This window comes from Penicillium hispanicum (assembly GCF_028827665.1).
Source record: "Penicillium hispanicum strain IBT 35686 chromosome Unknown utg000006l_segment0_segment0, whole genome shotgun sequence".
Taxonomy (NCBI): Eukaryota; Fungi; Ascomycota; class Eurotiomycetes; order Eurotiales; family Aspergillaceae; genus Penicillium; species Penicillium hispanicum.
In genome coordinates this window covers 1,625,869-1,649,943 of record NW_026623198.1, presented here as the reverse complement: position 1 = coordinate 1,649,943, position 24,075 = coordinate 1,625,869, and the positions used below count along the sequence as shown (strand labels likewise).

General features: G+C 52.1%; 8 protein-coding genes across 8 annotated transcripts; 2 read left to right on the top strand and 6 right to left on the bottom strand.

Annotated features, from left to right (window-relative positions):
- Positions 1 to 689: 689 nt before the first annotated feature.
- Positions 690 to 1,942, bottom strand: N7459_006946 (putative glycosyl hydrolase; the record flags this gene model as incomplete). Its single annotated transcript, XM_056946114.1, has 3 exons — positions 690 to 1,095; positions 1,150 to 1,406; positions 1,460 to 1,942. 3 exons carry the CDS (start codon positions 1,940 to 1,942, stop codon positions 690 to 692), a joined length of 1,146 nt encoding a protein of 381 aa, XP_056798113.1.
- A 2,371-nt stretch (positions 1,943 to 4,313) lies between these two features.
- Positions 4,314 to 5,366, bottom strand: N7459_006945 (glycoside hydrolase family 16 protein; the record flags this gene model as incomplete). The annotated part of the gene is made up of 2 exons (XM_056946113.1): positions 4,314 to 4,961; positions 5,031 to 5,366. 2 exons carry the CDS (start codon positions 5,364 to 5,366, stop codon positions 4,314 to 4,316), a joined length of 984 nt encoding a protein of 327 aa, XP_056798112.1.
- A 1,036-nt stretch (positions 5,367 to 6,402) lies between these two features.
- Positions 6,403 to 8,131, bottom strand: N7459_006944 (uncharacterized protein; the record flags this gene model as incomplete). The annotated part of the gene is made up of 2 exons (XM_056946112.1): positions 6,403 to 7,089; positions 7,178 to 8,131. 2 exons carry the CDS (start codon positions 8,129 to 8,131, stop codon positions 6,403 to 6,405), a joined length of 1,641 nt encoding a protein of 546 aa, XP_056798111.1.
- A 491-nt stretch (positions 8,132 to 8,622) lies between these two features.
- On the bottom strand, positions 8,623 to 11,190 carry N7459_006943 (uncharacterized protein; the record flags this gene model as incomplete). Its single annotated transcript, XM_056946111.1, has 1 exon — positions 8,623 to 11,190. The coding sequence occupies one exon, from the start codon at positions 11,188 to 11,190 to the stop codon at positions 8,623 to 8,625; it is 2,568 nt and encodes an 855-aa protein (XP_056798110.1).
- A 711-nt stretch (positions 11,191 to 11,901) lies between these two features.
- Positions 11,902 to 14,738, bottom strand: N7459_006942 (putative pre-mRNA splicing factor; the record flags this gene model as incomplete). Its single annotated transcript, XM_056946110.1, has 2 exons — positions 11,902 to 13,058; positions 13,145 to 14,738. 2 exons carry the CDS (start codon positions 14,736 to 14,738, stop codon positions 11,902 to 11,904), a joined length of 2,751 nt encoding a protein of 916 aa, XP_056798109.1.
- Positions 14,739 to 15,415: 677 nt separating this feature from the next.
- N7459_006941 (gamma-glutamyltransferase) lies at positions 15,416 to 17,531 on the bottom strand (the record flags this gene model as incomplete). The annotated part of the gene is made up of 7 exons (XM_056946109.1): positions 15,416 to 15,864; positions 15,923 to 16,056; positions 16,124 to 16,284; positions 16,340 to 16,922; positions 16,973 to 17,132; positions 17,196 to 17,229; positions 17,304 to 17,531. 7 exons carry the CDS (start codon positions 17,529 to 17,531, stop codon positions 15,416 to 15,418), a joined length of 1,749 nt encoding a protein of 582 aa, XP_056798108.1.
- Positions 17,532 to 20,045: 2,514 nt separating this feature from the next.
- Positions 20,046 to 20,516, top strand: N7459_006940 (uncharacterized protein; the record flags this gene model as incomplete). Its single annotated transcript, XM_056946108.1, has 1 exon — positions 20,046 to 20,516. One exon carries the CDS (start codon positions 20,046 to 20,048, stop codon positions 20,514 to 20,516), a length of 471 nt encoding a protein of 156 aa, XP_056798107.1.
- A 2,411-nt stretch (positions 20,517 to 22,927) lies between these two features.
- N7459_006939 (uncharacterized protein) lies at positions 22,928 to 23,642 on the top strand (the record flags this gene model as incomplete). Its single annotated transcript, XM_056946107.1, has 3 exons — positions 22,928 to 23,035; positions 23,107 to 23,249; positions 23,303 to 23,642. 3 exons carry the CDS (start codon positions 22,928 to 22,930, stop codon positions 23,640 to 23,642), a joined length of 591 nt encoding a protein of 196 aa, XP_056798106.1.
- Between the last annotated feature and the right edge of the window lie 433 nt (positions 23,643 to 24,075).

Below are 24,075 nucleotides of genomic sequence, written 5' to 3'. Positions count from 1 at the left end.
GATTAGACATCTTATAACGGCAGCACAGCTATCATCAAAGAACGATGTGGTGCCAAAGGTTGGGTGAGCAAGAAGTTACGAGCGAAACTTCTCAGACTATCTCTAACATATATTACGGCGACGCCTGGCTCGAGAATCGATGGGTCCTAGAATAGCTGTACACCATAATATCGCCAACGTATTGGAGATGCTGACTTGCCTCAGCCGGGCTGTAGTCGGTCTTCCAATAGAAGCAATTCTAAATCTCACGTCACAAATTACGACCTGGGCGGCACCACCCTCGATTCCGCTTCTGCAGGATCTCAGCCAGGGCTTGGAAAACCGGGTCAACAAAGCTCTGATCATGTATGGTTGAGACGATCAGGTGCATGTGATGCACTTTACTGTCGAATTTCCAATCCGACTGCAATCCAAGGAAGAAATAGTGGTACAGTGGCAGGCATGATCAGCCCGCTGTGTCGTTCGAGTATTGAATCTCGAGATTCATCTTCCAACTGTTCATCAAGTGATACCAATCCGGAAAACGAAGTAACACCAACTAGGTGAGCAATCTAAGCATGTAGGTGGCAGCCCAGAGACAATTAAATTGCCAGAAAAACAGAACTATACATGTACAATTAAAGCAAGTGTCTTCTATATGCAGTTTCCTCGGCGCCAAAATGGAATAGGAAGTACCGAGAAATGGGATTTCAGACGGCGATAGCCGCAACCAGTGCATCCATCGCCGAGCTGTGAGTCGAAGGATCGGCAGGGTCATGGAAGGGGCCAGCCCAGTCGACACTCAGTTGGTTTTGTGAGTTCCGATCGTTCTCCCAGATGCTGGCCGCGCAGTTGTTGATGACCTTCTTGTAGATATCGTTTGGCGAGGCACTTTGCAGCATCTGGAGATTGCGAATGAAAATCCCTTTGAACTGAGTTGCGTCCGGTTCACAGTCGTCCGGCTCGCATACGTCATGGATTACCATGTTCGAGTCAGCCAGTGTTTCGATGGCAGCTTTGGCGATCTTGTTGGCCGATTCCAGGTAAGTAGCATTTGGTGCAGCCCGATTCAACTCCACCAGACCGCCGAGGACAACACCCTGATTATATGACCACCTAGAGCAAAGCATTAGCACCGATGGGGTCTTTAACTGGGAGGTGTGATCATACACAGTCTGGCCATTGTTTTGGCAGTTATCCAAGAGTCCATCGTTGATGGTGTTGTTGGAGGCAATGAAGCCCTGCGCAGCGAACCAGTTCCACTCTTTTTGAGCCCAGTTGACGTAGTAACTCTTCTTGGAGGGAACTCGGTTGGCCAAATGTGCCGCAACCGAGAGGAAGAGCTCATTTGTGATCGCATTCACGTAGCTACTCGTGGGGTTCCATGGCAAGCCGCCACCACCACATCGGGTCCCCCAAGCAGCAGTCTATGAACAAGTTAGCATGCGTGAAAGAAACATCCTCCAGAAGATATGCATACCAATCCAGAGAATATGCCCTCTGCCAATTTGAGGTAGGAGGGCTCCTGGGTCACATCGTATGCGGCAATCCAGGCGAGGGCCCACCACCCATCGTCGTCATAGGCCGAGTCTAACCATTCGGAAGCATTGGCAGCGCTTTTGGCCCGGGGTGGTAGGAAGTTTCGCTTGGAGGATGTCTTGACCTCCGGCCCTGGATTGGGATTGGATGCTGCTGGCGCGACGAAGTAGGTGTTATTGAAGACATAAGTCGCGGTCTCCATCACACTCGGATCCAGCGCGGCCAAATCTGCAATCACCGTCATGCAATTGGCACCATTCCACCATCCACACGTGTCCCAAATCCCACTGGTGGCATTATACCACTTTTGAAGGGCATCCAGGGCCGTCTGGGCTCTGGATATGGCGTCATCGGCAAGAACACTGCCTGAGAAAAGCAAGGGCGTGAGCGAGGGAAGCACAAGAAGCCGAGATAAGAGCAACATGATGAAGTGACAGCACAAAACGACCTACCGAGCCTGTATTCTGGCGAGCGCGACCAGCTTAAATATGAGAGCTCCCATACCCAGGGCAAGTACCTGGACACATAATTGAAGGGCAAAATAAATATGCATTCTTGCGGGCGAGATCCCTTGATTGGCTGAGAAGGCCAGCTCCGAGGTGTACAGGCCCACCGATGCGCGTAGACGAAACCCCTGATCTGCATGATCGACCGGATCACTGAATTGCTGAAGTTTGTTCACGGCGGATTTAACAGGAACTGAGGCCTCACAGTTTGTGAGACTGAGCTTACTGGATGCATCGCATTTACCTCAGTTAGCTTGGAAACCGACGTGGTCCATCAAGGGGTGGCTAGTGCCGCTGCTGTTTTGTTCACAGCAGCATGCTGAAGCGCCGACCCCCTTGCAAGGCTGAGGCCCCGCTGTGCTCCCCCTGTCGTTCTGCTGTCATGGCGTGCAGATGTCGTTGGACAAAGGGAAACCGGGGTTCGCTTTCAGACCCGCTCCCACTAGGCTCCGAAGTAAAGCAACTCGGAAGATGTCGATAGATCAAGGTGCTAGTCACTGGGCGGGTACATGGGTTTCAAATATCGACCAACTCCACTGGTCTGATCCTGCTGGAAGTCGATTGGTCCGCCATGATCATTCCCCTGCGGGACTAGATTGCAAATACATCACAGGAAGATTGGCTGCAAGATTGAATGTCACTGCTGTTTTGAACTCAATTTGTGGGGTGAGGGAATTTATTCAATGGGCTCAAGCCAGGTGTACTTGAAGAGCGTGCTCTGCATCAGATGCGCTTTTGTTTCCTCAAAAGGGTAACCCAGCCCGATGTCAATTGTTAGTTAACTAGTTAGTTAGTTATGCATGACTGGTGTTCTGACGTCAGCGCCCAGTTCAAAGGATACATTGCCCTGTGAGCGCTAATTGTCTCAGGATGTGCATTACAGGCATATATGGCCATGGTGTCCTGTGGTACTGACATGATTGGAAAATCCCGAAAAGCCCTGATGTCCACCCGTCCCTAGACACGTGTCGCTGAGGGGTCGAATATCTTTGTCCTTCTAGTATCTGGTGACAGCTCTATAGCTCCGTGCGAGGTGGTCAGGGCAGACTTATTATAAAAGTAGCATGGTATTGCTCTTGAAATGTTGAATGGCAGACATATCCCCCCCCCCAGAGGATAGTATCATGGCCTACTTCGGGCTATTGAGTTGTAGCCCAATTTCACTAGAGCAGCCCACGGTTGATGAAAGAAAGTAATAGATCATCAAACAGCTTTAGTCTGAGAATTGAAATTGAATGGGTTAAGCGAGCCATACATATGTGCATGAAAGTTCCCATTGAACGCTTTAATGCGGCCCTTTGGAAAATGCGGTGTGCATCATCGGGAGATATGATTGTTAGTCTGGAAAAGATCGTCCTCCCTGCTAGATCAATGAGCCGCTTTAACTGCTTGTCTATGTTATTGCAAGATAAGCTAAAATGGCCATGAATATCCTAAAAGAGCTCTGGTCTACAATACTACCAATGAACTATGTACTGCCTGTTCCCTGTCTACGTAGTCAAAGACACTGCCAAAAACTCTCCAATACCTATCTCGCTCCACGACTACAAGTGTCATATTTGTTATGGCATAACCAAACAAGCCAAAAAAACCAGATTTGCTGACTCTTAGAAGTAAATTGTCAGTCTATAATAAGAGCTTAATAATATGCTCAAGGTCCTATAGTCTAGTGGTCAGGACATTCGGTTTTGATTGGATCCGTCCAGGAAACCTCCGAAGGGCTCCGGTTCGAACCCGGATAGGACCTCTTTTTTCTTTTCCATTCTCTTTTTACCTCCCATGTCCCTTCATTTCTTTTCCCAGCAATTGACCAAATAGCGCACATGGGCAGCTTTGGTCCTTCGATCTCGTTACCGATCAGGCGGTCTCTCACTCAGCATACATCCTTGATGGACTGTGCAGAGAGCGTTACGCGGTCGCAAAATTGCTCGGCGCTGACGCTGTACACAAATGTCAAAATGTACGAGAATCTCGGTCTCTACTGCAAGCTGGGGTTTGTGGAAACTGGGAGAAGGAATGGGGATGGCTATGGTCGAGTGTACTTCCGAAAGGACTTGGCTTGAGGTGACTGGGTCAAGTCCGATTGGATTGGAGGTTGTCAGCACATCTTGTCAAATCCACTCGTAGGCTATCTAGTTTATGCAGGTTTTAATGATCTAGATATCGTCGCGTGTCGAACAAGAGAAAGAAACCCAGTTCGATATTGTGGTACTGCCGAAAAGGCAATGGCAACTCCTTGGTATACCATTTAGAATGGCATGGCGAGCCCATCACTGCCCCATACTGTCTCTAGGTAAACACCTGAATCGAGTCAAATGTCCAAAACGCATCCGTGAATGCTGAGGGGTTATTCTTCACATAGTCTTCACAGGTCGAAGATCCCGTACTGGCAGCACAACCACTGCCCTCCCAATCATCGCCTGCCCAGGTACCGCAGAAGGTGGTGTCGATGATGATCCGCTGGTTCTTGATATGCTCACTCATATCGCAGCCAGTCTCGTGCTGGCTGTGGAACGAAGTGGTAGGAGTGCCCCAAGACGTCGGGTCAGGGCTGCTACCCAGAGGGCCCGAATCACCGGATGGGATCGCACTGCGGGGGAAGAACCAGATGCGTACATAGACGGCCGTCCACTCCATTGCATACACGCCTCCGTTGTCGTTGTTGAACCCGGCGCCAAAGGAAGTCGTCCGAGAGTCGGTGGCATCGCAGCCGCCCGTATCCTCCTCAGTGCAGTCACCCCATCGACCCTCCTTTGCGGTCATGTTGGCCCCGGTGCTGATCGTGCAGCGTCCTTGGTCCTTGCTGACATGGAGGGACATTTGGTTGGTGTCGGCGTTGTTGGCTTGCTCGATCATGTCGATCTCGCCTTCTTGCGGCCAGTTGGAGGTGGACGAGGTTGTCCAGAAGGCTGGCCATGTTCCGCAGATCCCACCGGGCTATAAACATTGAGGTTAACAGACTGTGCGGGTGATATGGCAGGGGATAGGTAGAGGGTATATGTTTACCATGTGCGAAATGTTGGCCACAAACAGGGTGTTTGGATCGTAGCTCGCGGTGGAGGTGAGACGAATACTCTTTCTTCCACTGTCATCGGCGACATTCTTGTTGTCCACACCGATATAGATGTTGCCCCCGTTGCCAATCAAGCCCTCACTCCAGGCTGTGTTCTCGTCAACATAGTCGACAAACCCATCGGTAGGGTCGGCCGTGGTCCAGAAGGAAAACTTGCTGAAGAAGTCGGCATAGCCGTTCCCAGTATAGTCGTCCTTCAACGAATAGGCACGCGCAACGACCGGAAGGCCAAGTGCCACGATTGGAGCAAGGAGTGTCAGACGAGGCATTTCAAAAGATCCGGCCCTGAATTTGACAGCGTAGTTCCTCCATGCTACGGTTAAAGGAACCTTGCTCTTTTATGGGTTCTCTTCCATGGGGCTGTTTCAACCCGGTCCTTTCAAAAGACCGGATGCTGCAGAACCCCCGAGACTAAATGCACCTTGCAGCAGCTAGAGTAGCTGACCCAGACTAAGTCTGCGTGAACGTGTATAGAGATTATACCTCTGGCTTGATGACGGGCGATATTCAGGGACCCTCTCAATGTTACTGGACGCAGAAAGGTAATCGATCCACTCAACCCAGCGTGACGCCACTTATCTATCCAGATACCAACTGACGATTCTGGAAATCGTGCGCGAATTGGGGCGCTGGTGTGGACAGCACTATCCTATATTAGGAAACTGGTAACAGGTAAAGGTGTGAACGACTATATTTGGCCCCATTGCGAGCGACTCTAATTTGCTCGGTGAGTCGGAGATTGACCGCGCTCATACTTCCAGATCCGATGGTGTCGAAGGCCATCCTAGGACAACCGACCCCTATGTCATTCTCAGTGGATGCATGTGAATTGGTAGCTGGGAAAAGCCATATCCCAGGAGATCGAACAAAGCACCATACTGGAAGCCCGCGCAGCACTAGTGGCGCCGGTGTGGTAGTATGGCATGGACCGGACATATTCTATCGCATCAAAGGCATGAGTTTGTAAGTCCGGACTTGAGTGCAATACAGGTCGAAATTACCTCTTCTCTGTCTTCCCGTCAACTGTTGACCGAATCAGGGGGCGTGGATGCTTGAGGATCAGCACAGGTGATGCGCAGGTTGTCTTCTATCATGCTGCCCAGTTGCTGCTTCATGTAATTCCCCCCAAGAAGCCCTTAGCGACCAACAAGAGAGATCTTATCACTGAATTGGCGGGGACTGTCAATGCACAAGTTTCATATTACCCCTGGATGGCGGATCGGGTTGATACCCGGATGCTGCGTCAAAATATCCCAAGCAAGTTCATCCGGGGCTTGAACTATTTCCACGCGATGACAGCTAACCCTATTCCTCCATATCCGCTATCCATTGCGCTGGGTGTTCACGGCCCACCAATATGGCCGTAATCTCAAGATCGACACATCGATTCCCCCTCCAGGTCGTAGGTCTGTAGATCGGCTCATCCTGGCCGGCCAGAGACTGAACAAACGTGGCCCGCTGAAGCCCGTTCTTCAGCACCAGCGCGACTCCATTTCCCGGATCCCCAAACATAATGTCCTGATCACTAGCGTTGATAGTCCAGGCCGGGCATTCTAGATTCCCGGGATAAATATTTTGGACGGGACTGAGCTCGAATAGAGAACAAACGGATCCGTAGTGCTCCTCGCTCGGCTGTATCCGACGACAATCCTTGACGGGATAGGGAATGGACACTCCTAGCAAGTACTTAATCTGGGAGCCCGTCTCTATTCCTGACACCAAGACCAACACATGCTCTTCCGTCTTTTGGATGAACCCCACCAGCTCGGATGTGTCTGCCGAGTTGAGACTGGACTCGTGATACCAGGGGAATTCGAAAGTCTCGAACCACGCAGGGTTGTCATATTGCAAAAGAGAGTTGATCTGTGCAAGGATCGGGGCAGTCAGTAACTTCCCCGGATTCCGAAGCCGCGCAAGGATAGTTTGTTTGGGTCGGACCGGATCCCTCCAGAAGAGACATGTCAGGTAGAGGAGCGCATCGAGGAGAAATGGCTACCGGTGCAGTTTGGTCAGTCAGTATCCATGGATGGATTAGATGGACGTTCCAGGATACCCATGGATGGATGGGGGTTGCACTTACAGCAGACCTGCAGCCTTCGTCGAACATAGGCCAATTGACGCCCACTTCAGAATCCTGAACAAACGCCCGGACGATACAGTCTGCAGCTTCTTCATACTCCTCACTATCGGCAGGCGATGCACCATCAAGGATGTCAAACGAGTAATAAAGCAGAAATGTTATCGTGACCCTCAGCCTGTCTATCGGAATCGTAAATTCGTGCAAATGAGGGACGCCCCTGTGCAATCGAAACGCCAGAGGTCGAAATGAGTCCCGATGCTCACCCACCGACGCTATCGAGCTACTCGGCTGCGAGCTCAGCAGCACATCCAGCAGGTCGTGATACAGTTCGTCGCCCCATTCATCGCAGTTGACATTGACGTCGGACGCATTCGTTCGCATCTTCCAGTCGAAGTCTTCAAATACTCGTCTGCGAGCTTGCCGGGACCATTCCTCGGCGTCGAAGGGCAGTGCATCGCCGCGCCGCTCGGTTGCAAGCGCTTGGAAGACCATTCGTCGACAGTCCTCGCTGTAGAAGAGGCGTCCTAATGATATCCACGGCGAATTTGAGAGCTCTTTCTCAAATGGATTCAGCCAGAAGAGTGCTCGTCGAAGCTCGTCGAGCCCGAGGGACCGTGGTCGCTGGTGATGAAACGGGTAGATAGAGAAGTAGCGGGCTGCTTGAAAGATGATGTCTGCGGCTTCTTCAAGGAAGCTGGGAGGTGCGTTGGCTTGTTGGAGGAGTGTGATGAAGCTGGTTCGGTCGACGTAGCTTCTCCCACTTTCATCTTGCACCGCAATGGATTGAAATTTCTTCTCGAGATCGGCTCTTCCCGGATGAGGACTATCGCACAGTACCTCCCCGAGTCGTGCTAGGATCGCATTGGGGGTCATCAGGCCCTGGGCAGTCCAGCTGTCCACGGCCCGGGTCGAGACTAGAGGGCATAGGGCCGGATGGGGCGTTTGGTCGGACATGGGAAGAGACTCCGGCCATGAAAATGGCGCTTGATAGGCGAGAGTGCGATGTTGACAAGTGTGACTCGTTATGTGAAGTTGGGTGCGCCGGCATGATGAGTCGCAACTCCACTTTGGCAGCCTCAGCCTTGTGCAGATTACCGGACCCAACTGGCGTACCTGAATAACGCAGGCAATTCCGCCAGGCTGGCTATAGAGACTATAATGTACTCTTACGACAGGAGTAGTTCACAAACGTGCAAAGCTCATGGGATTCATCAATCATAAGAAACAGTGAATAAAAGGCCAAATCAACTAACAGAAGAAACGGCAGAGTAGAGCAGAACATCTGCTGGCAACGTATCGAGGGATGGGGAGTGGGTATCATCAGTTCATCCATCAGTTGCGTCCCGATGCAATAATATATCCACCTCGAATGCTATCCTAAGGAAATTCTGCCGTTCCAGAACAGGAGTCATTTTGTAGCCCGACCAGCCGGGTATGTCGTTCATTTATCTCCGCCTCGAGTTCCGTGTATCGCGGCGACCGACGTGGGAGTCCTCCTCGTCTTCTTCCTCCACGGGGGCAGGGGTACGTCGTTCGGTGCGTCGCTTGGGTCGACGCCGGCGGTTGGAGCTGATGTTGCTCGCGGAGTCGTCGGGGGCCAAGGAGCGATCGTCGTCGAGGAAGTCATCTTCCGTTCCGCTTTCCCATGCTCCCACACCAGAGAACGGGGTGCCTAGACGTGCCTCAACATAGGAACCACGTCGGCTCTGGCTGGCGACAGACAAGCCTGCGCCGCGCTCGCGCAAGGCTCGGCGCACCACTTCAGCCTTGCAGTGCAGAGCTTCGAATGCATCCTCCAGCGCTTCCATGCCCAGGAAGATGTCCCGTTCAATCTCCGCGAGAGCAGCAATCTCGGTCTCTTCATCCAGTGCGATGGGCCCTCCAAAAGACGCGGGCGAGGACGGACCCCCATGGGGTTGGCTGGCTGAACGGAAGCTACCATCCATATAATTCGGGGTCGGTCCTCGAGAGACTCCTCCGGTGCTGAACGGGGTATTGGAGCGACTGCCGCTCCAGCGAGGGTTGGAATGAGGTGCTGTATCTTCCGCACCGCTGCGCAGGAAGCCGTCAAAGCGACCAGAGATGAGGATTTCCCACTCGTCGTCACTGATAGCTGCAAGGGTCGCAAGAACATGGTGGAGCCCGGGGTTGTTGAGCATAAACATCGCCGTTTCGGGGTCGCGAGGAAGCGCAGACAGCCTGTAAAGCCGCTGAATGGCTAGGGATGACGATGTAAGCGCAGAAGGCTTGGGTCGAGGGGGTGCGTCGTCCGAACGCGGGACAGGAGTAGACGAGTTGATGCCAAGCAAAGCACAGAACGAGGAGCGCTGATGTGATTCAAGATGGGTGAGCATGGCAAATGTCAGTGTCTCGTCATCGACTTCCTCGGGAGCGCTGCTGGCTTGTTCGTTCTGTTCGGAGAGCCATTTGTCGACTGCAACCTTGGTCTTGCGCGACTGGCGAAGAAAGTGATCCCGGTATTCTTCGGGGACATCGACATCAAGCTTCTGCATCGGAACGTGCTCTTCGCCACCCATGCCCGAGTCCATCGTGGAGGGTGCCATCATGAATGGTGGCCAGATTGGCAATTCGCGACGACCCGATACAAGTTCCAGGACCTCGCCCCAACTGACCCCAGACGGGCGCTCTTCCACGTCTTCATGATCACACATCACGCAGTTGCAGGGCTCCGAAGAGATATCGCGGGCGAACACGGCTTCAAGCCGGTCCAGCAGTCGACGAGCCACCGATCGATAGCCCGTGGCCACAGCAAGTGACCCGCTCTTGCTCATTACTTTTTGGTAGTCATCGAGAAGAGTATTGTATGGATCGAACAGCTTGGCAGCAGCTTGCTGAGGCTGGGTCGTTGGCTGGGAGAAAGGGTCAGACGCAGCTGGTCCCGTTAGAAGGGTCCGGGGCACCCGATGGTCCAATCCGCCATGCTGCAGCAAATAGTCGACTCGCGGGATCGAAACGGGCACTTCAGGCGGGGGCGGGGGAGGTGGCGGGGCTCCGTATGCTGGACCAGGAGTGACATGTCTTCCATATTCCAGTGACTCGTCGCTCGGCGTATGTCGATGGGACATGGATGATCGGGTTTGATTGCGCGAAGGGGGTTTGGTGGGTGGTGTCATTGATTTTCGAGGCGCCGTATACTGTTGATTGGGGGCAATCGAAGTAGCGTCGGAGTCATTTATCGATTCCACACCGGCGTCGCGGACTGTCACGTTCGATCGTGATGGCGACATAGTAGACCGGCTCGATCGCTTGGGTAGTTTTTTCTCATCGGACAGTTTGGTCTTGGACGATTTGTGGCTGGTTCGAGACGAGGATTCCTTGTCGCCCTTGGAGGACTTCGACTTGGGAGTGTCGGCCCGCGCGGTTTTGCTGCTGGACTTCGTCCCCTCATCCTTTTTAGATCGAAGACTCGACGACGACCGATTGACCTCGGCTCGAATCTTGACGCTTGTCTTCTTCGCCTTCGCCTTGTCCTTGTCCGAACCCTTGTCTTTCTCGTCCTGTTCCTCCACGGGTGTTCCTCTCCGCGAAGAAGGCTGGTCGACGCCGGTCAATGGTGGGCTGGGAGGGGGGTGGTGATTCCCGGTGCGGTTGGGACTTGTTCCGTTAGCCTTCCCATTCTCTTTCCCCTCGGTCAAGTCGGTCGGGTCGGGGGTGGGGATATTCGGTTTGCGGACATCTTCCTTGCTGTGGGCCTTGGAGAAGGAGGGATATGGCAGACTGGTTCGGGATTCGAGGAAGGAGGCCGTCCCCGACCGGCTCGCGGCGTCGACGCCCGGCATCGAGGACCTGCGTGGGGGAGCGCTGTGCGAAGTCGAGGCGGAAGTGGAGGAGCGAGCCGTGGGTTCAGGCGCGGGATCCCGATCCTTATCCTTGGTTGCAGAGCGGGAGGTCCGAAGCTGGGACGAACGCTTCGGGCGTTGTTGTTTGGACTTGGAGGAGGTGGGTTTGGACGTCCGGGTCCTATCGTGGTTTGGTCTCACCGGGAAAAACATGGCTCGAGAGAAATCGTAGCCGCACGGTGGAGCCCTTCAAACCCTGGGGCCCGCTAGTTCATCGGCCAGTCCTTCGTCTTTCGTCCGTGATCCTCTGGCGTTGCAGTGCTAAAGGCAGCCGAGTGGGATCTCCGCCACTGAGGGGAATGTGATGTCTATTTTGGTCTCTCCAATTGCTGCGCGTGCTCCAGCGCTTAGGCTGGGCCGTGGCGAGATTTCACTGGTCGCTTAATTCCCGGGGGCACACAGCGCTTGCGTCGATCCCACGATCCCACTCAGGGCTGCGCTTCCGCATTCCGTGATACGAGGGGGGACACTCGGCCAATCCAGCAGGACTCGACTAGAAATAGAAAATAAGCGTGCATCCAGGTACGGTGCATGAAGGACGTCGAGGACGGGGGAGTGGAGGTGGGGGGAGAATCCGGAAATCGAGGCGAGCTTACCATGCGGTGAACAGACCGACACTTCTGGCCCCCGCTTCAACTGACGTGGATGCTGCATGGAAACCCGACTGAGACTGCGATGAAACGAAACTTGACGTCCCGATCTCGGGAAATATCAAGCCGGGTGAGTCACGCGCCCGTTGCCTGAGGCCGACCATTTAGAGTTATCTACGCCGATCTATATCTAAGGGACCAGCAGGTGTTTCAAGATCAACACGCGTGGGGTATCATTGGCGAGTATGTACTATCACTTGCGTGTACAGTAAATTTAGTCATCGTGCAATCCATTCGCGGCTTTCACGGGCGACATCTCCAGCACCCAGTTCCCATCTTCCTCATGAGCCACTCCCCCCTTCTGTGCAGCTCGGAGCATCTTATCACTAGCCGGCGTCAAATCCCCCGTGTACCGATCCCACACCCAGCCTTCTTTCAGCCACAGCCAGGTGAGATAGGCGCGTAGTTCCTTGTCCTGCGGGAGAACCGACTTCCATTCAGGAACAAACCCGCGCATCGTCGCGCCAGTTCCTTTCCAATCGGCAGCTAACTCGCGGAGTTCATCACGACAGAAAATGCGCCAACTGTCTAGAGAGTACGCACCAACGCCTGGTAAGTGGGCAATCTCCCATGCAGCGCGGGGGTCCTCATCATCCAGACATTCACCCGATCCAACATCTCGACCGTCTAGCTTGTGAGGGTAATGAATCTTGCGGTATCGTCGGTTTTTGGTCGGGGGGTCGGTCTGCCACACCCGTGCGATGGTGATGCATTTCTTTGCACGCTGGTTTTGGAATCCCAGACAATGGATCATCGAAACCAACTCTTCTGGATCTGCAGCCGCCATTGCATCAATAGTCGGATACCGTTCAAAGACCTTGAACAGTACCGGCAGCGCAACTCCACCTCTTGTTCGATTAAGAAAGATCGTCGCGATGAGCAACTTGAAAGGCTCGTGTGCCAATTGTTCCTGAACAAGACCGAAAGTCGGCGCATCAATTGGGGGGAATGGAAGACATGATTCTGGTTCGCTGGGGAATTTGGGGAAATAGGGAGAGATCTTGGGAGGTCTGGGGCGCGATTCTTTGGAATCGTCAGGTTTGAGGAGATTGGCACTCTTGACAGGAGTACAAGGGTTGGTGACAGTATCCGAGGGGGGCAGCTCTGGCCCTTCAGTAGATGACAAGGTCACGAATGGGCGAACGGGTAATTCGTCTTCCAGGTCAAGATTACCGGGTGCATCGCTCAATGAAGAATCGGATGACAAAAAATCCGATGGCAAATCCAATTTCTGTAGAATTCTTCGCGTTTCATCGGGAATTGGTACTCCGGACAAGGGGAATATTGGAGCTGCGTTCTCAAGACCGGGCTCTGGGACGGACATGTTCATGTGGAAATATTTCGACCTAACCTCATCACCAGGCATCACCTCTGGTGAATCATTGGGTATCAAAAATCCATGTCCCACTGGTTCGCATCGGGCGACAAGGGCGGATATCTGCGACGTTTGCTCCCACTCGAAGTCCGTGATGGTGGCGTGGTCACTTCCACTTGTCCTCGATGTAAAGTCTTAACCGGCTGAGGAGTTTGCGGGCTTGCGTCTTCAGTAATCTGGACATTAGATTGTCTCCGCTGTTGCTCACTATCTCGGCGTTTTCTCCGTTTCGAGCTGTGGCGTTTCTTCTTCCTGGACATCCCCTCGGGCTGGGCAATCAATCCAGTCCCAGTATCGGATGGCCGGTTATCATCGACAAGATCAACCACGGCGGCAGCGGGAAGATTTTGTCGTTCTCGGTTCACTGAGATCTTATTTTTGCCCTGGCCGTGTTCCACTTTTTGCTCGGGCGTCAAAATGGGACTCCTTAGATTATCACCGATTCCCTCTGATGCTTTCGCGTGCGAAAGCCTGGGCTCGTGACGTTGACTCTGTGAGTCGACTGGGGTATAAGATTCAATACGTTTCTTCGCATCTCTCCGTGCGGTAATTGGTATCTCAGAAAGCAGTTCCGGGGATTCATCCATATAAGGACTGACGGCTCCAATCCCCGTATCCATACTCTGTGCTTCAGAGGTCTCTTGTGGTAATTTGAAATTCTCAAATGAGTAGCAATCCTCGCTTGACCGGTCCAGCTGTGAGTGTCGCGAGGTTTTGGAGTGACGTCGCTTATTTTTCTTTCGTTTCTTTTGCTTCTTAGGCGGCGTCTGCTCATCCAAGCACCTTTTGTGGCCCTTGAGAGAGTGCGTGCTCTCTGCATCATCAATCTCCTCACCGAAGGCGGTGTCGAAGCCATTCGCAGAAGGTGTGCTTGGGACTTCAGCAAGCTCCAGGTAAATCCGACGCACGTAGTCGACCAAATTGTCAACAGCTTGGGCATCCATCCCAGCGGACAACGCCTCGGTGCGTATCTCATTGGTAAACTGGCGCCTGGCAGAGCACTGAACAGGCTGCACCGGAGTTTTCATAAAAGGGTGTGTCACGACAAACTGCATAATACGGTCCCGCTGGGAAGGCTTGACAGACGCAAACAAAGCATCTTCCTCAGCCTCGTCGTTTTCGTTGGCTGTATCCTGACCAGTGAGTTCAGCAACATGGTTGATCGCAGACTCGGAGCCATCCATCCCATTGCCAGCAGCATGCCGAGTGTCCTCCAATGGGCGCTTCTTCTTCTCTTTGCGAGTCTTCTTTTTCGGGTGTTTCTCCTTGGGTTGAAACGCATTCTGGCCGAGTTTTCCTTCATTAGGCCGGTCGTCTTCATCATCACTGGCAATGTCAACCATGGTGATATTTTTGGTTGCTACACGAGTAGTTCTGCGGGGACGATCTCTCCTCGTCGGGAAGGGAGGCTTGGAGAAATATCGCGAATGCCCCGCAGCGCCGTCTGTTTGATGAGCCGAGAGACTGGACGAGCCAGAGGCGCTTCGTGAGCCAAAGAGAAGATTGTTATCGAACCACTCATCATCCTTAGAGGATTCAAGACTCGCTTCTTCGGACAGGATTTGGTCAATGGTGCGATCGACTTGGTCATCGAATGGCTGGTAGCTGGTTGGGTCGAAGGAAGGAGGAGGCGGAACGACTGCAAGTTTGGCGGCAGGCAAATTGGGAGGCGCCATATCGAAGGAGATGGGCAGGTTCAGTCGTATTTGAAGATCATAGGTAATCCGGGGAGAAAGACGTATCGCATGTGGGTATGGGAGTGGTGGTTTGGATAGAGAGGAAGCTATTCACATGCAAATGAAAAGCTTAGATTGTGATTCTAGCAAGGTAAGGAAGCAGTTGCCTACCAGTTCAACATCAAGGAAAGGGGTACAGAGCCTCGTGAAGCTCGAGCAGCCTTAACATCGTACAGGATGCGAGTGCGCGTATGGTTGGAGCTCAGTAGTGTGCGAGGAAGGAAAGTGGGGTGGTTAAAGAAAACGAGATGAGCGAGAGATCAATTCAGAAGTGACAGATGCAGCAAAGATATTGAGAAGGAGTGAATGTCAGGGGTGAGTTCCAGCTGGCGTTGTGCAAAAAACGGAATTCGCGCTGTCAATTCTATGCGCACAGACCACCTCCACTCCGCAATAGCGTTTATCAGTTCTGGCAGGACCAGATAAGACTGCCCAGGTGTATTCCTGATTGCTTCATATAGGTGGTAGCTGGGGGTTGTAGATCAGTTGGCTAGAGCATTAAATTGCTACTAAATCCTCTTGTACAGATACAGATGTAGATTCCAGTATTTCCAATATTGAGTTGAAGTACATACTCCCGCAATATCAATGCGTTCAAATGTACATTTCTGCTCGCGCTACACAGAATAGCCTGCAGAACTGAGCTGTCGGGGCTCACCAGCAGCATCAAAGGTTCCATTGGGAAGAACACGAATAGCTTGTGCAGAGCTCTGGCCAGGGGCAACCCATGTCACATTGTGTCCACGGCTCTTCATGAACGCGACGGTTGCATTGTCGTAGGCATATTCAAAGGTGACCTGGTTTGGCACGAGTTGCTCATGCAGACGGGGTTTGGCTAGAGCCTGAGCTGCACTCAGACCCTGGTCGATGACGTGAATGATATTCTGCACGGTCGCAGTGATAATGCGGCTGCCTCCCGCGGAGCCAGCTACCAGGAAAAGCTTGCCATCCGGCCGAGTGACTATCGCAGGCGTTATGGACGACAAGGGGCGTTTCCTGGGTCGGACGTAGTTTGCTTCTGAAGGAATGTATCCGAAAGCGTTGGATGATCCAGGAATTGAGAAGTCTGATTATATAGGTCAGTTTTCAGGAAGCCAGCGACTAACCTATTAGTGTGCACATACCATTCATTTCATTGTTCATGATGATACCAGTCTCCGGTACCATTAACTGACTCCCAAAGAGCAGGTTTACGGTGGTAATGACAGAGATGGCAAGTCCAGTGTGGTCTGCTGTGGCAATGTGGGAAGTTCCCGGCCTGAGAAAATGCAAGTCGTGTCAGCATCTCCCGATCTATGGAATAGATGCCAAGAGGGTGTACTTACGTTTCTAAGCTTTCAATGCCACCTGGGTCATAGGCTGAGACATTTAGAGTGTGCTGGTCAGAGATCTTCCTGCGGATTTCGTCGATGGTATTCTGCTTCAGCATATCCTGCTCATATTCGTATATACCATCCACAAAGAGTGGATCGCCGAGCTCGGTTCTCTGTGCTCAAAATCAGACCTGGGATCCAAGGTCCAAGGAGCTGGAATGAACTTACCTCGCCATACCCAAATCGGATTGCCTCGTCCATCCGGTGTGTGCTAAGATTGGCTGTACTTTCCGAAGTGAAGAAATCATTGTAGGTCTGAAGAATCTTGAGGATGCTCATCGCGACGACTCCGCTCGATGGGGCAGTTGTGCTGGTGACTGTGTATCCACGATAGTTGATCTGCGAGATATTTCGGATGGCGATGGAGTAGTTGCTTAGGTCCTCCAGCGTCATTGTGCCATTCTCCCTTCCCAGCGCATTAATCATCGTCTCTGCAATGGGCCCAGAGTAGAATGCGTCTGGGCCGCGTTCAGCAATGGCCTCGAGGGTGTCTGCGTAACGCCGTCTCGTAATCGTGTCGCCCAGACCCAGCCGGGTTCCGTTCGGGGCGAAATCCAACGCCCAGGTCGGATTCTTTGATAAAAAGTCTTCCCCAGTGCCCACGGCAGCGTTCATATACTTGACCAGATCCTGGGTGACGGGAAATCCATCACGCGCGGTATGAATCGCCGGTTGCAAGACTGTCGACCAAGGGAGAGAGCCGTATTTCTTGTGGAGATACTCCAGCCCGCGGACTTCGCCAGGAACACCACTAAAACCGAGTGAGCGTTGCCTCCGAAGGTCAGAATCGGATTGGCCTACCTTGCCAAGCCACCATAGATGGAGGCGTTGGTGTTATTTTCGTACATGTCTTGGAAAGCCGCGGCAGGTGCCGTCTCGCGAAAGTCGATGGATTCATATGATCCGTTGGATGAGCGAACCAGCATGAAGCCACCGCCGCCAATGCCACTATGGTACATGCCTGGTAGGTTTCAGTGATGCTGTATGGTGGCAAGAGAGAGAGATGCGGTTCCCATCAACTTACCAATCACTCCAATGCAGAATTCAGTCGCAACCAACTGTGACGTCGATTTAGCAGCGGCTCTCTCGGGATTCCATCTTTCACACTGCATCTCCCCCCGAAAGAACGTACCGCATCAGCAGCATTGCCACCCATCTCCAGCATGTCTATCCCATGGCGTGAGCAAATGGAACTCTCACTCGCGACAGCACCCAGCTGCCCCGGGCCGATCTCAAGACTTCCGTCTTGCAAATCTCGGACATCAAACTCCAAAGGCCAAGTATAGGCGTTGGGTAAGTTGAGCACGAGCAGAACGAGTGAGACCACGCCAAACAGACCGAATGCCTTGGAATGCAGCATCTTTTCGAGACTTGCTAGCCAATGATTCCGTGACACAGAGACACCCTCGGGTCCGCGACTAGTACCTGACGAGCCCCGGCGGGGCAGCAAGGGCTAGTATGGACGATATTTATCAGTCTCGTTGCACAGCGCCATCTTGAGGAGCGGGGAGTCGACAGGGATAGGAGGAAGGCCTACCTGTTTCTCCACATCTTGGCTGCTGATCGTGGCCTTTGGCATTGCAACGCCCGCCAAGCTAAGTTCTGCGTGGCCGCGTTGCTCCCACCAAATCTCCAGTCGGGTCTCCCCCAAGCACACCAGGCTTGGATGTGAACAGTGATAACAATCGGAGAGGGGTGGGAGGAGTCCACAAAGGAGACATCTCCAGGAATGGCTCACCACTGTTTATCTATCCGCTTGGCTGATAGCGGATAGCCGAGCGCTGAGCGCTGATAGCGGACTCACCCCGCTGATAAGGCTCTTTGCGCTCTGAGATGATTGGCATTATTGCCTGGGTCTCATTATTGAGGCTATTATCTCTTCTTGAGCATTTCTGGCTGACTATCCATCCTAGTGATTAGACCGCCAATCATCTGGTGTCCGCATAGCTTGACTATGGCGTCAATCGCTTATCAGCATGCAGATGCGAGTATCTATTGACACTGGCCCAGTACGAACTAACTTCAAACCCGATCCCGACGAGAAAAGGTACATAGAGCTATACTATGTGCGTGATGGTCTCATTAATCAGTGACACAAACTGCGAGACATCTCTGACCAGTATCTGCTGCTTTCGGTTGGGCTTAAGAAATCACTTAGTTACTGTGAGACGCAGGCAACAGCTTCAGCATGATCTGGATTTCTAGCTGAGGTAGTCAACGTGAATGCTTACACTCATAAGGATAATGATTGCCAAGCTGATTCGTCCTATGTACATCCTGCCCGACTACCTCTCGCGCGGTTGATGGTTCCAGCTCATAGTCCACCAACTTTCCAGTGTCGTTAGACCGCTTAGCGTACTTCTTCGGTCAGAAATCATTACAAAGAAGATTGTTTGGAAATAAGAAAGTTTGAAAAAGCACAAGTGGTTCGACAGTTCCCTACCAAGTGACATGATCGTACAATCTGCGCCGGTGTCCTCTAGTGCCAAAAAGTTAACCCTCTGGTTGACCAAGTCCCTATTGCAGCCCTGCCTTTATATTGGGCCTCGAAGATAGGAGATTTTAACCGTTCGGCGAGCCGTTCGTAGACGAGGCACCGATGCCAGGGACGAGACCCCCATTTCTCAACCAGAACGCAATCACTGCCGCTTGCGATTTGAGATCTCCTATTCCGCCATAACATGCACCCGGGTTGCTGTCCGTTCCCACACACTCAACACCGCACCTGGTTGCCAATCGGCAGGCGTTAGCACATCTCACACTGGCTGAGGCGGAGACCAAGGTCGGCACATACAGGTTTAGAGTATGGTATTGTGAAATTGTCAACTGGGTCTGGCCAAGAACAAAGTTCGCGAGTCCTGGTTTGGTACGCGCACAATTGGTGAAACATTCTCCCTGTCAACATCACCCTCGTCAGCTAGGCCCCTATAGTGTTTCCAGTATGACCACTTAGGCAGACAGACACATTCGCGATCCCATGGCCACTCCGACTCGGGATCACTCCAGTCCACCGGTTCATATGGCTGTTGTCGGGCCGGAGCTTCGTAACAATCAGAATCGCTGGAGATATCGTAGTAGCCAGACTGCCTTTTGGCCACAGGAGGCACTACTGCTGCAGTAGAAACTTGGAGCAGCAGTGTGCTTACTACCGCATATAGGAAACGCATGGCTGGAAAAAAAAAAAGGTGCAGGAGCAGCCGATGCCAACGAACATGAGCAAGGGTCGCAGCGACTTGCTCACCGCATGCTTCCAGGCTATATATATTGTGACTTGGCCATGGTCCAGTTTCGATTAGTAGTAGAATTGGCTGGCCCCATTAGTTTGATGCCGGGCAGCCAGATATGGGTCTGTCCCTAACGGGCCGAAGCCATTCCTGCCGCAGCGATCGTGGAAAGACTTAGCGTCAGCCGAACTAAACGGCCAATGAGCGCGACACATTTGAGCCATGTCCAGCGGGGGTAGTTTCGATTCCATCCCGAGCTGGCGAAGTAGAAGTGCTCTTTGTTCTTCCCCTGTAAGATTTCCCGGGTCAGAAACACCGCCGATTGTAACCGTGGATCCATGGCATAATGCAAAGATTGGGGGCTTGTTCGTGGGGGTTACCTTCAGACCCCCTGTGGATCAAACTCCACGAGAGCAGTACTGTAGTGCTCACGTACATGACCAGAAATCGACGTGATTGGCGAACTGCGTTGATGTTACATCACGCAACGAGCCTGGGCGCTCTCGCTTTCTCCCAGAGATGCTGCTTATGCCAAGGCATCGCTCCAGCTATCGTGAGATCAGCGCGATTGACCCGATCCACATTGCCTCTATAGAGGTGCGCTCAGTTATAAATAGGGGTGGTCGTCTCGCGCCCAGCTTTTCACGCTCATGTACTCTCGACCCTTGCCCAGGCTGAAACACATGGTGCGCCAGCTTACTGGCCTGAGCCCTGTAGAATCGTCATCGTCCCACTGGCGCAGCTATTTCAACTCGCGAGGCTGGCGACTTTCATTTCTGAGTGTAACTCCACACTCCACACAAATGGGCACACCTCTCATCAACTCCGACGATGGATCGTCGGGCCCCGGCGAGAATCAACTCTCAGATCCGGGGGCTGCACGTCCTACATATTCAACAGACCCATTTGAGAAGGAGTTTCGAACTCCAAGTGGCAGTGCGACCATGGAGGAATTGAAGAAAATGGCCCAGGGTCTGGATGTTTCCGAGGAGGACCTTCGGCACCTCCAGAGCAAAGAATGGGCTGAGAGCATGCGGCCGGTGTATCAATGGAAGACCAAGCTGAAGGTACGACGCCTCTCAACTCCCTATACCCCCCCAAAAGTCCCGACCCATGCCTAATCATAGCGCAGGAACGTGGTTTGTGGGAGGGATATCTTCCAATCTCCGCCGTCCAGTCGGAAGGACTCCAAGTTCGCCACGAGAGGCTATGTGAATTCTTTGCAGCTCACGCGCCCGACCTGCTGGACACTTTCAAGCTGTATGAAGAGTGCATGAGGACAGGGGAGTGGGGGAAATGGACGGTCAGCGGTCGGAAACAACAGCTGTGAAGAACCTCCTTCCAGGCTAGGTATAGAAAAATGCCGCCCCAACTTCCTCTCTGGTCATCGGCTTTTCTCTCACGGGAAACAACTGCCCGGACTAGCCGACTCGGCCCGATTCTCTGTAAAACACTGGATATCGCTGTTCATGCCGAAAAACGGATTTTGCCCTTCTATGATGGTATCGACTTCGTCCTAAGCTACGATCAAATCCGAGACGTCGTATAGCCATGCTACCTCAGGTGGTTTGCCATTTCTTACCCAGGTCATTGCCATCATACGGCACAGTTGCACCATGAGCTCAGGAAGATCGATCTCTGAAGATTACTCGTCAATCGCCCCTGCTCCGCTGGGTCAGCCAATATAGACAAGTGGGTCGTATAACCATTCTTCTGGCCTGATTACGTGTTTTGGTGCAAGAGTCTTCAGCGCCACGAAAATAGAGATGCACTAGCAGTGGGAGGCTTCGGCCCCCGTGCAAAAGGGATTTCACCCACAGCCAATAGCGAAAAGCCTGTTGCCTGAAGGATTCACTTCGGCCCGGAAGGATGGGCCAACCCTAATTGTATAATACGAGCAACGCACACGCAAGAAGCCCTGCGATTCCAAAGGTAAGCGGATTTGATAATTCTTGCCATGGGGTCCTCAGTGCTTCACACAGCGCCAAACGAGTGTTCCCCTGTGGCGGAGAAGCACAATAGGACTTGACGAACTTGTCGACGGCGGGAAAGGATATGCCCTTAAACCTGACCATGGCCACGGTCGCTGCTAGGTGGTGAGCTGTGTCGGGATAAATTGAGATGACGGTATTTATTTGACAGTGTTGAGACCTCTTGATAAAATCATCGATGTCTGGGTGGGTGGTAAGGCAGTGGCAGCGTGAGGACTGGCAGCCATCGCGGCGTATATGTAAGTCTGTATGCTCTAGCTTGCGACCGTGTGCCCTGGCCTGTGTGTGTGTGTGTGTGTTACCAGTGAGGGTAGCGAGACGGAGATGGGGCTGGGGCCTACTGAGGGACTGGGCTCATAATCTGTTTGCTAGGGCTTAGGCACTGGTCCCCTAAGCCTAACGTTGTGCGCTATTTATATCGGTCCCGGGCATGCTAGAATATAGCGTTCTAGCATATTTGGTCCTTTGGCTTGTTTGGTTAGTTGTGCCCGGCACGCACCGTAACACTGTTCATAGATGATTGTTGAATTAGGAAACTATCTGAACTACCAGAAGACGTGATGGTATGTGGCAAAGGGAGACATCAAATACTTATTAGCCTTGAGTACGAGGAACATATTCTACATCAAAGTCCCAGATCTGGTACCTCATAAAGCCCAGGCGATCCTATCTATGAGAAATATATATTTTCAATTCCACCCAAATTTGGTATACTATTTCTCGTGCGAAGGTCTAGCTGACTTGATCTGATTGCTATCTATGGATGTATCCATGGATAGGTATCAATCTTGGCAAGCTTGATCTATCCACAGGTGCTAAAGTTTATTTATACGCCAAACCCAACGTAATTCATACTGAACTCAAGCCTCTTACAAAATAGGTGAAAAGGGTTAGATCGCTATTTCTGACGTAGTGCCTTAACTTGCCTACACATAGGGCCCAACCTTGTTGTCTTAATACCGCTTGTGACTCGACTTCAGCAGTTCCTAGCTCGAGATCATCAACGCACACTCCAACGCCCGACATCAGCTTCTCTGTATAATTATTATCCTTTCCTGGGAGCTGAAGATCAGCATCATATGCATAGCGGTGATTGGCAATTTCTCCCCTTCAGCTACTGCCGAAGTAGGTGGATAGAAAGATCTAGGAATGCGGTCAGGTAGGCGCGCCTGAGCAGAGGACGTTCTCAAACCCATGGGGTTATAAACACACTCATGAATATACCTCATCTGAATTGCCCCGTGAATCCTTTGAATAGCCCGGGGCCCTAGCTCACCAACTGTACATTATCCAACGAGGTAGACGTCCCGAGGTCAAATCCTTTGTATGACTCAGCCCGCCTTCCTTCCAACCACCTTGAAGGGCTGCTCTCCATAGTTGCTCGGCATGATAGATATCCCCACAAAAAAGGAGATAAAAGGGAATCCTTTCAGCATTCCTATATATACACCATGGCGGCAGTTTTCTCTTTAATGCAAGAGAGCTGACGAGATATCCTGTTCGACCTGTGTGGACTGCTCACTCTATTTCCATTGAGCATCATGGGGCAGTTCGGCCCAACTTGGGCTTTCATACTCGCCATTTGGACGGGATTTATCTCTGCGATCCTTGCTGAACAAGTTACGGTTGCCTACAGAACCGTCAGCAAGGTATGTTTTCTGCGTGCTCTTGTTGTACCCTTACAACCTGCGAGTGGAATACTGACAAAAGCCGCACTTAGGAACAAGCCTTGCAATACAATGCTAATAACGAACTTGTTGCGAGTAGATCCTCCCCTCCGCTTTTGAACGGAATCCTCGGAGATGGTGTCTACGTGAGCCTCGAACCTGGGGCGTTTCTGGGTTCTAGTAGCTGCGAAAACTGGTTTGTGGGCACCCATCTTGGTGGATTGCATCATTGCGACTAACCCATAACAGGGTTTGCCAAATCACCGCAGACAAGCAAGCATTCATGGACAACCGAAAAGCGTATGTACCGCAATGGGATAAAATTCAAGGCCTATCGACAACTCTCTATGGCAACGAGGAGGCAATCAATAGCTACCTGAACCAATTGGACCCTTCCTTGAAGTATTCCGATACTTTTCTCGTGACTCTTGACATGGAGGAGGACCACGGCTGGGAAATGAAAATTCCTCCTTCGAAACTGACTCGGAGAGGCGGGGCGCTCAATTTCTATGTTTACTGCTTCCCGGAAGTTCAGGAGGGATGGGAGTCTGTTGATGCAACAATATGGCAGGCAAACTTGGCCCAGTAGCATCGGATTGCTGGTGCATTGCCTAGGATGGCAGGTAGCTCAACTACCTAATCCCCTTGGGAGGCGGGGATTACGAGCCGTGAGACTGACCTCATTTGCAGGCAGTCTTGCGAAGTTGGGTTGAAAAATTGTCAGTGTTGAGAAGTTAGTGCATTAGGGCACTTTCATGTGTTAGCCTGTCAACTAGCATAAAATATTTTAAGATAGCTACACTGCGTATAGCCATTGGTAAAATTATTGTGGACTACTGGATATTCCGTTTCTGCTTAGGTCTCTCTACACCGTTAAAGGCAATAGACATCGCCTAGGTAGAAATTTAGTTTCTCATGGACGCAGAAGCTCTCCACGCTGTCTTCACCGGACAGATGAGATCAGGCCAACAACTGCCTGTTTTACTCGTAAGCAAATACGGGCGTGGGTGCCCACTTGACGA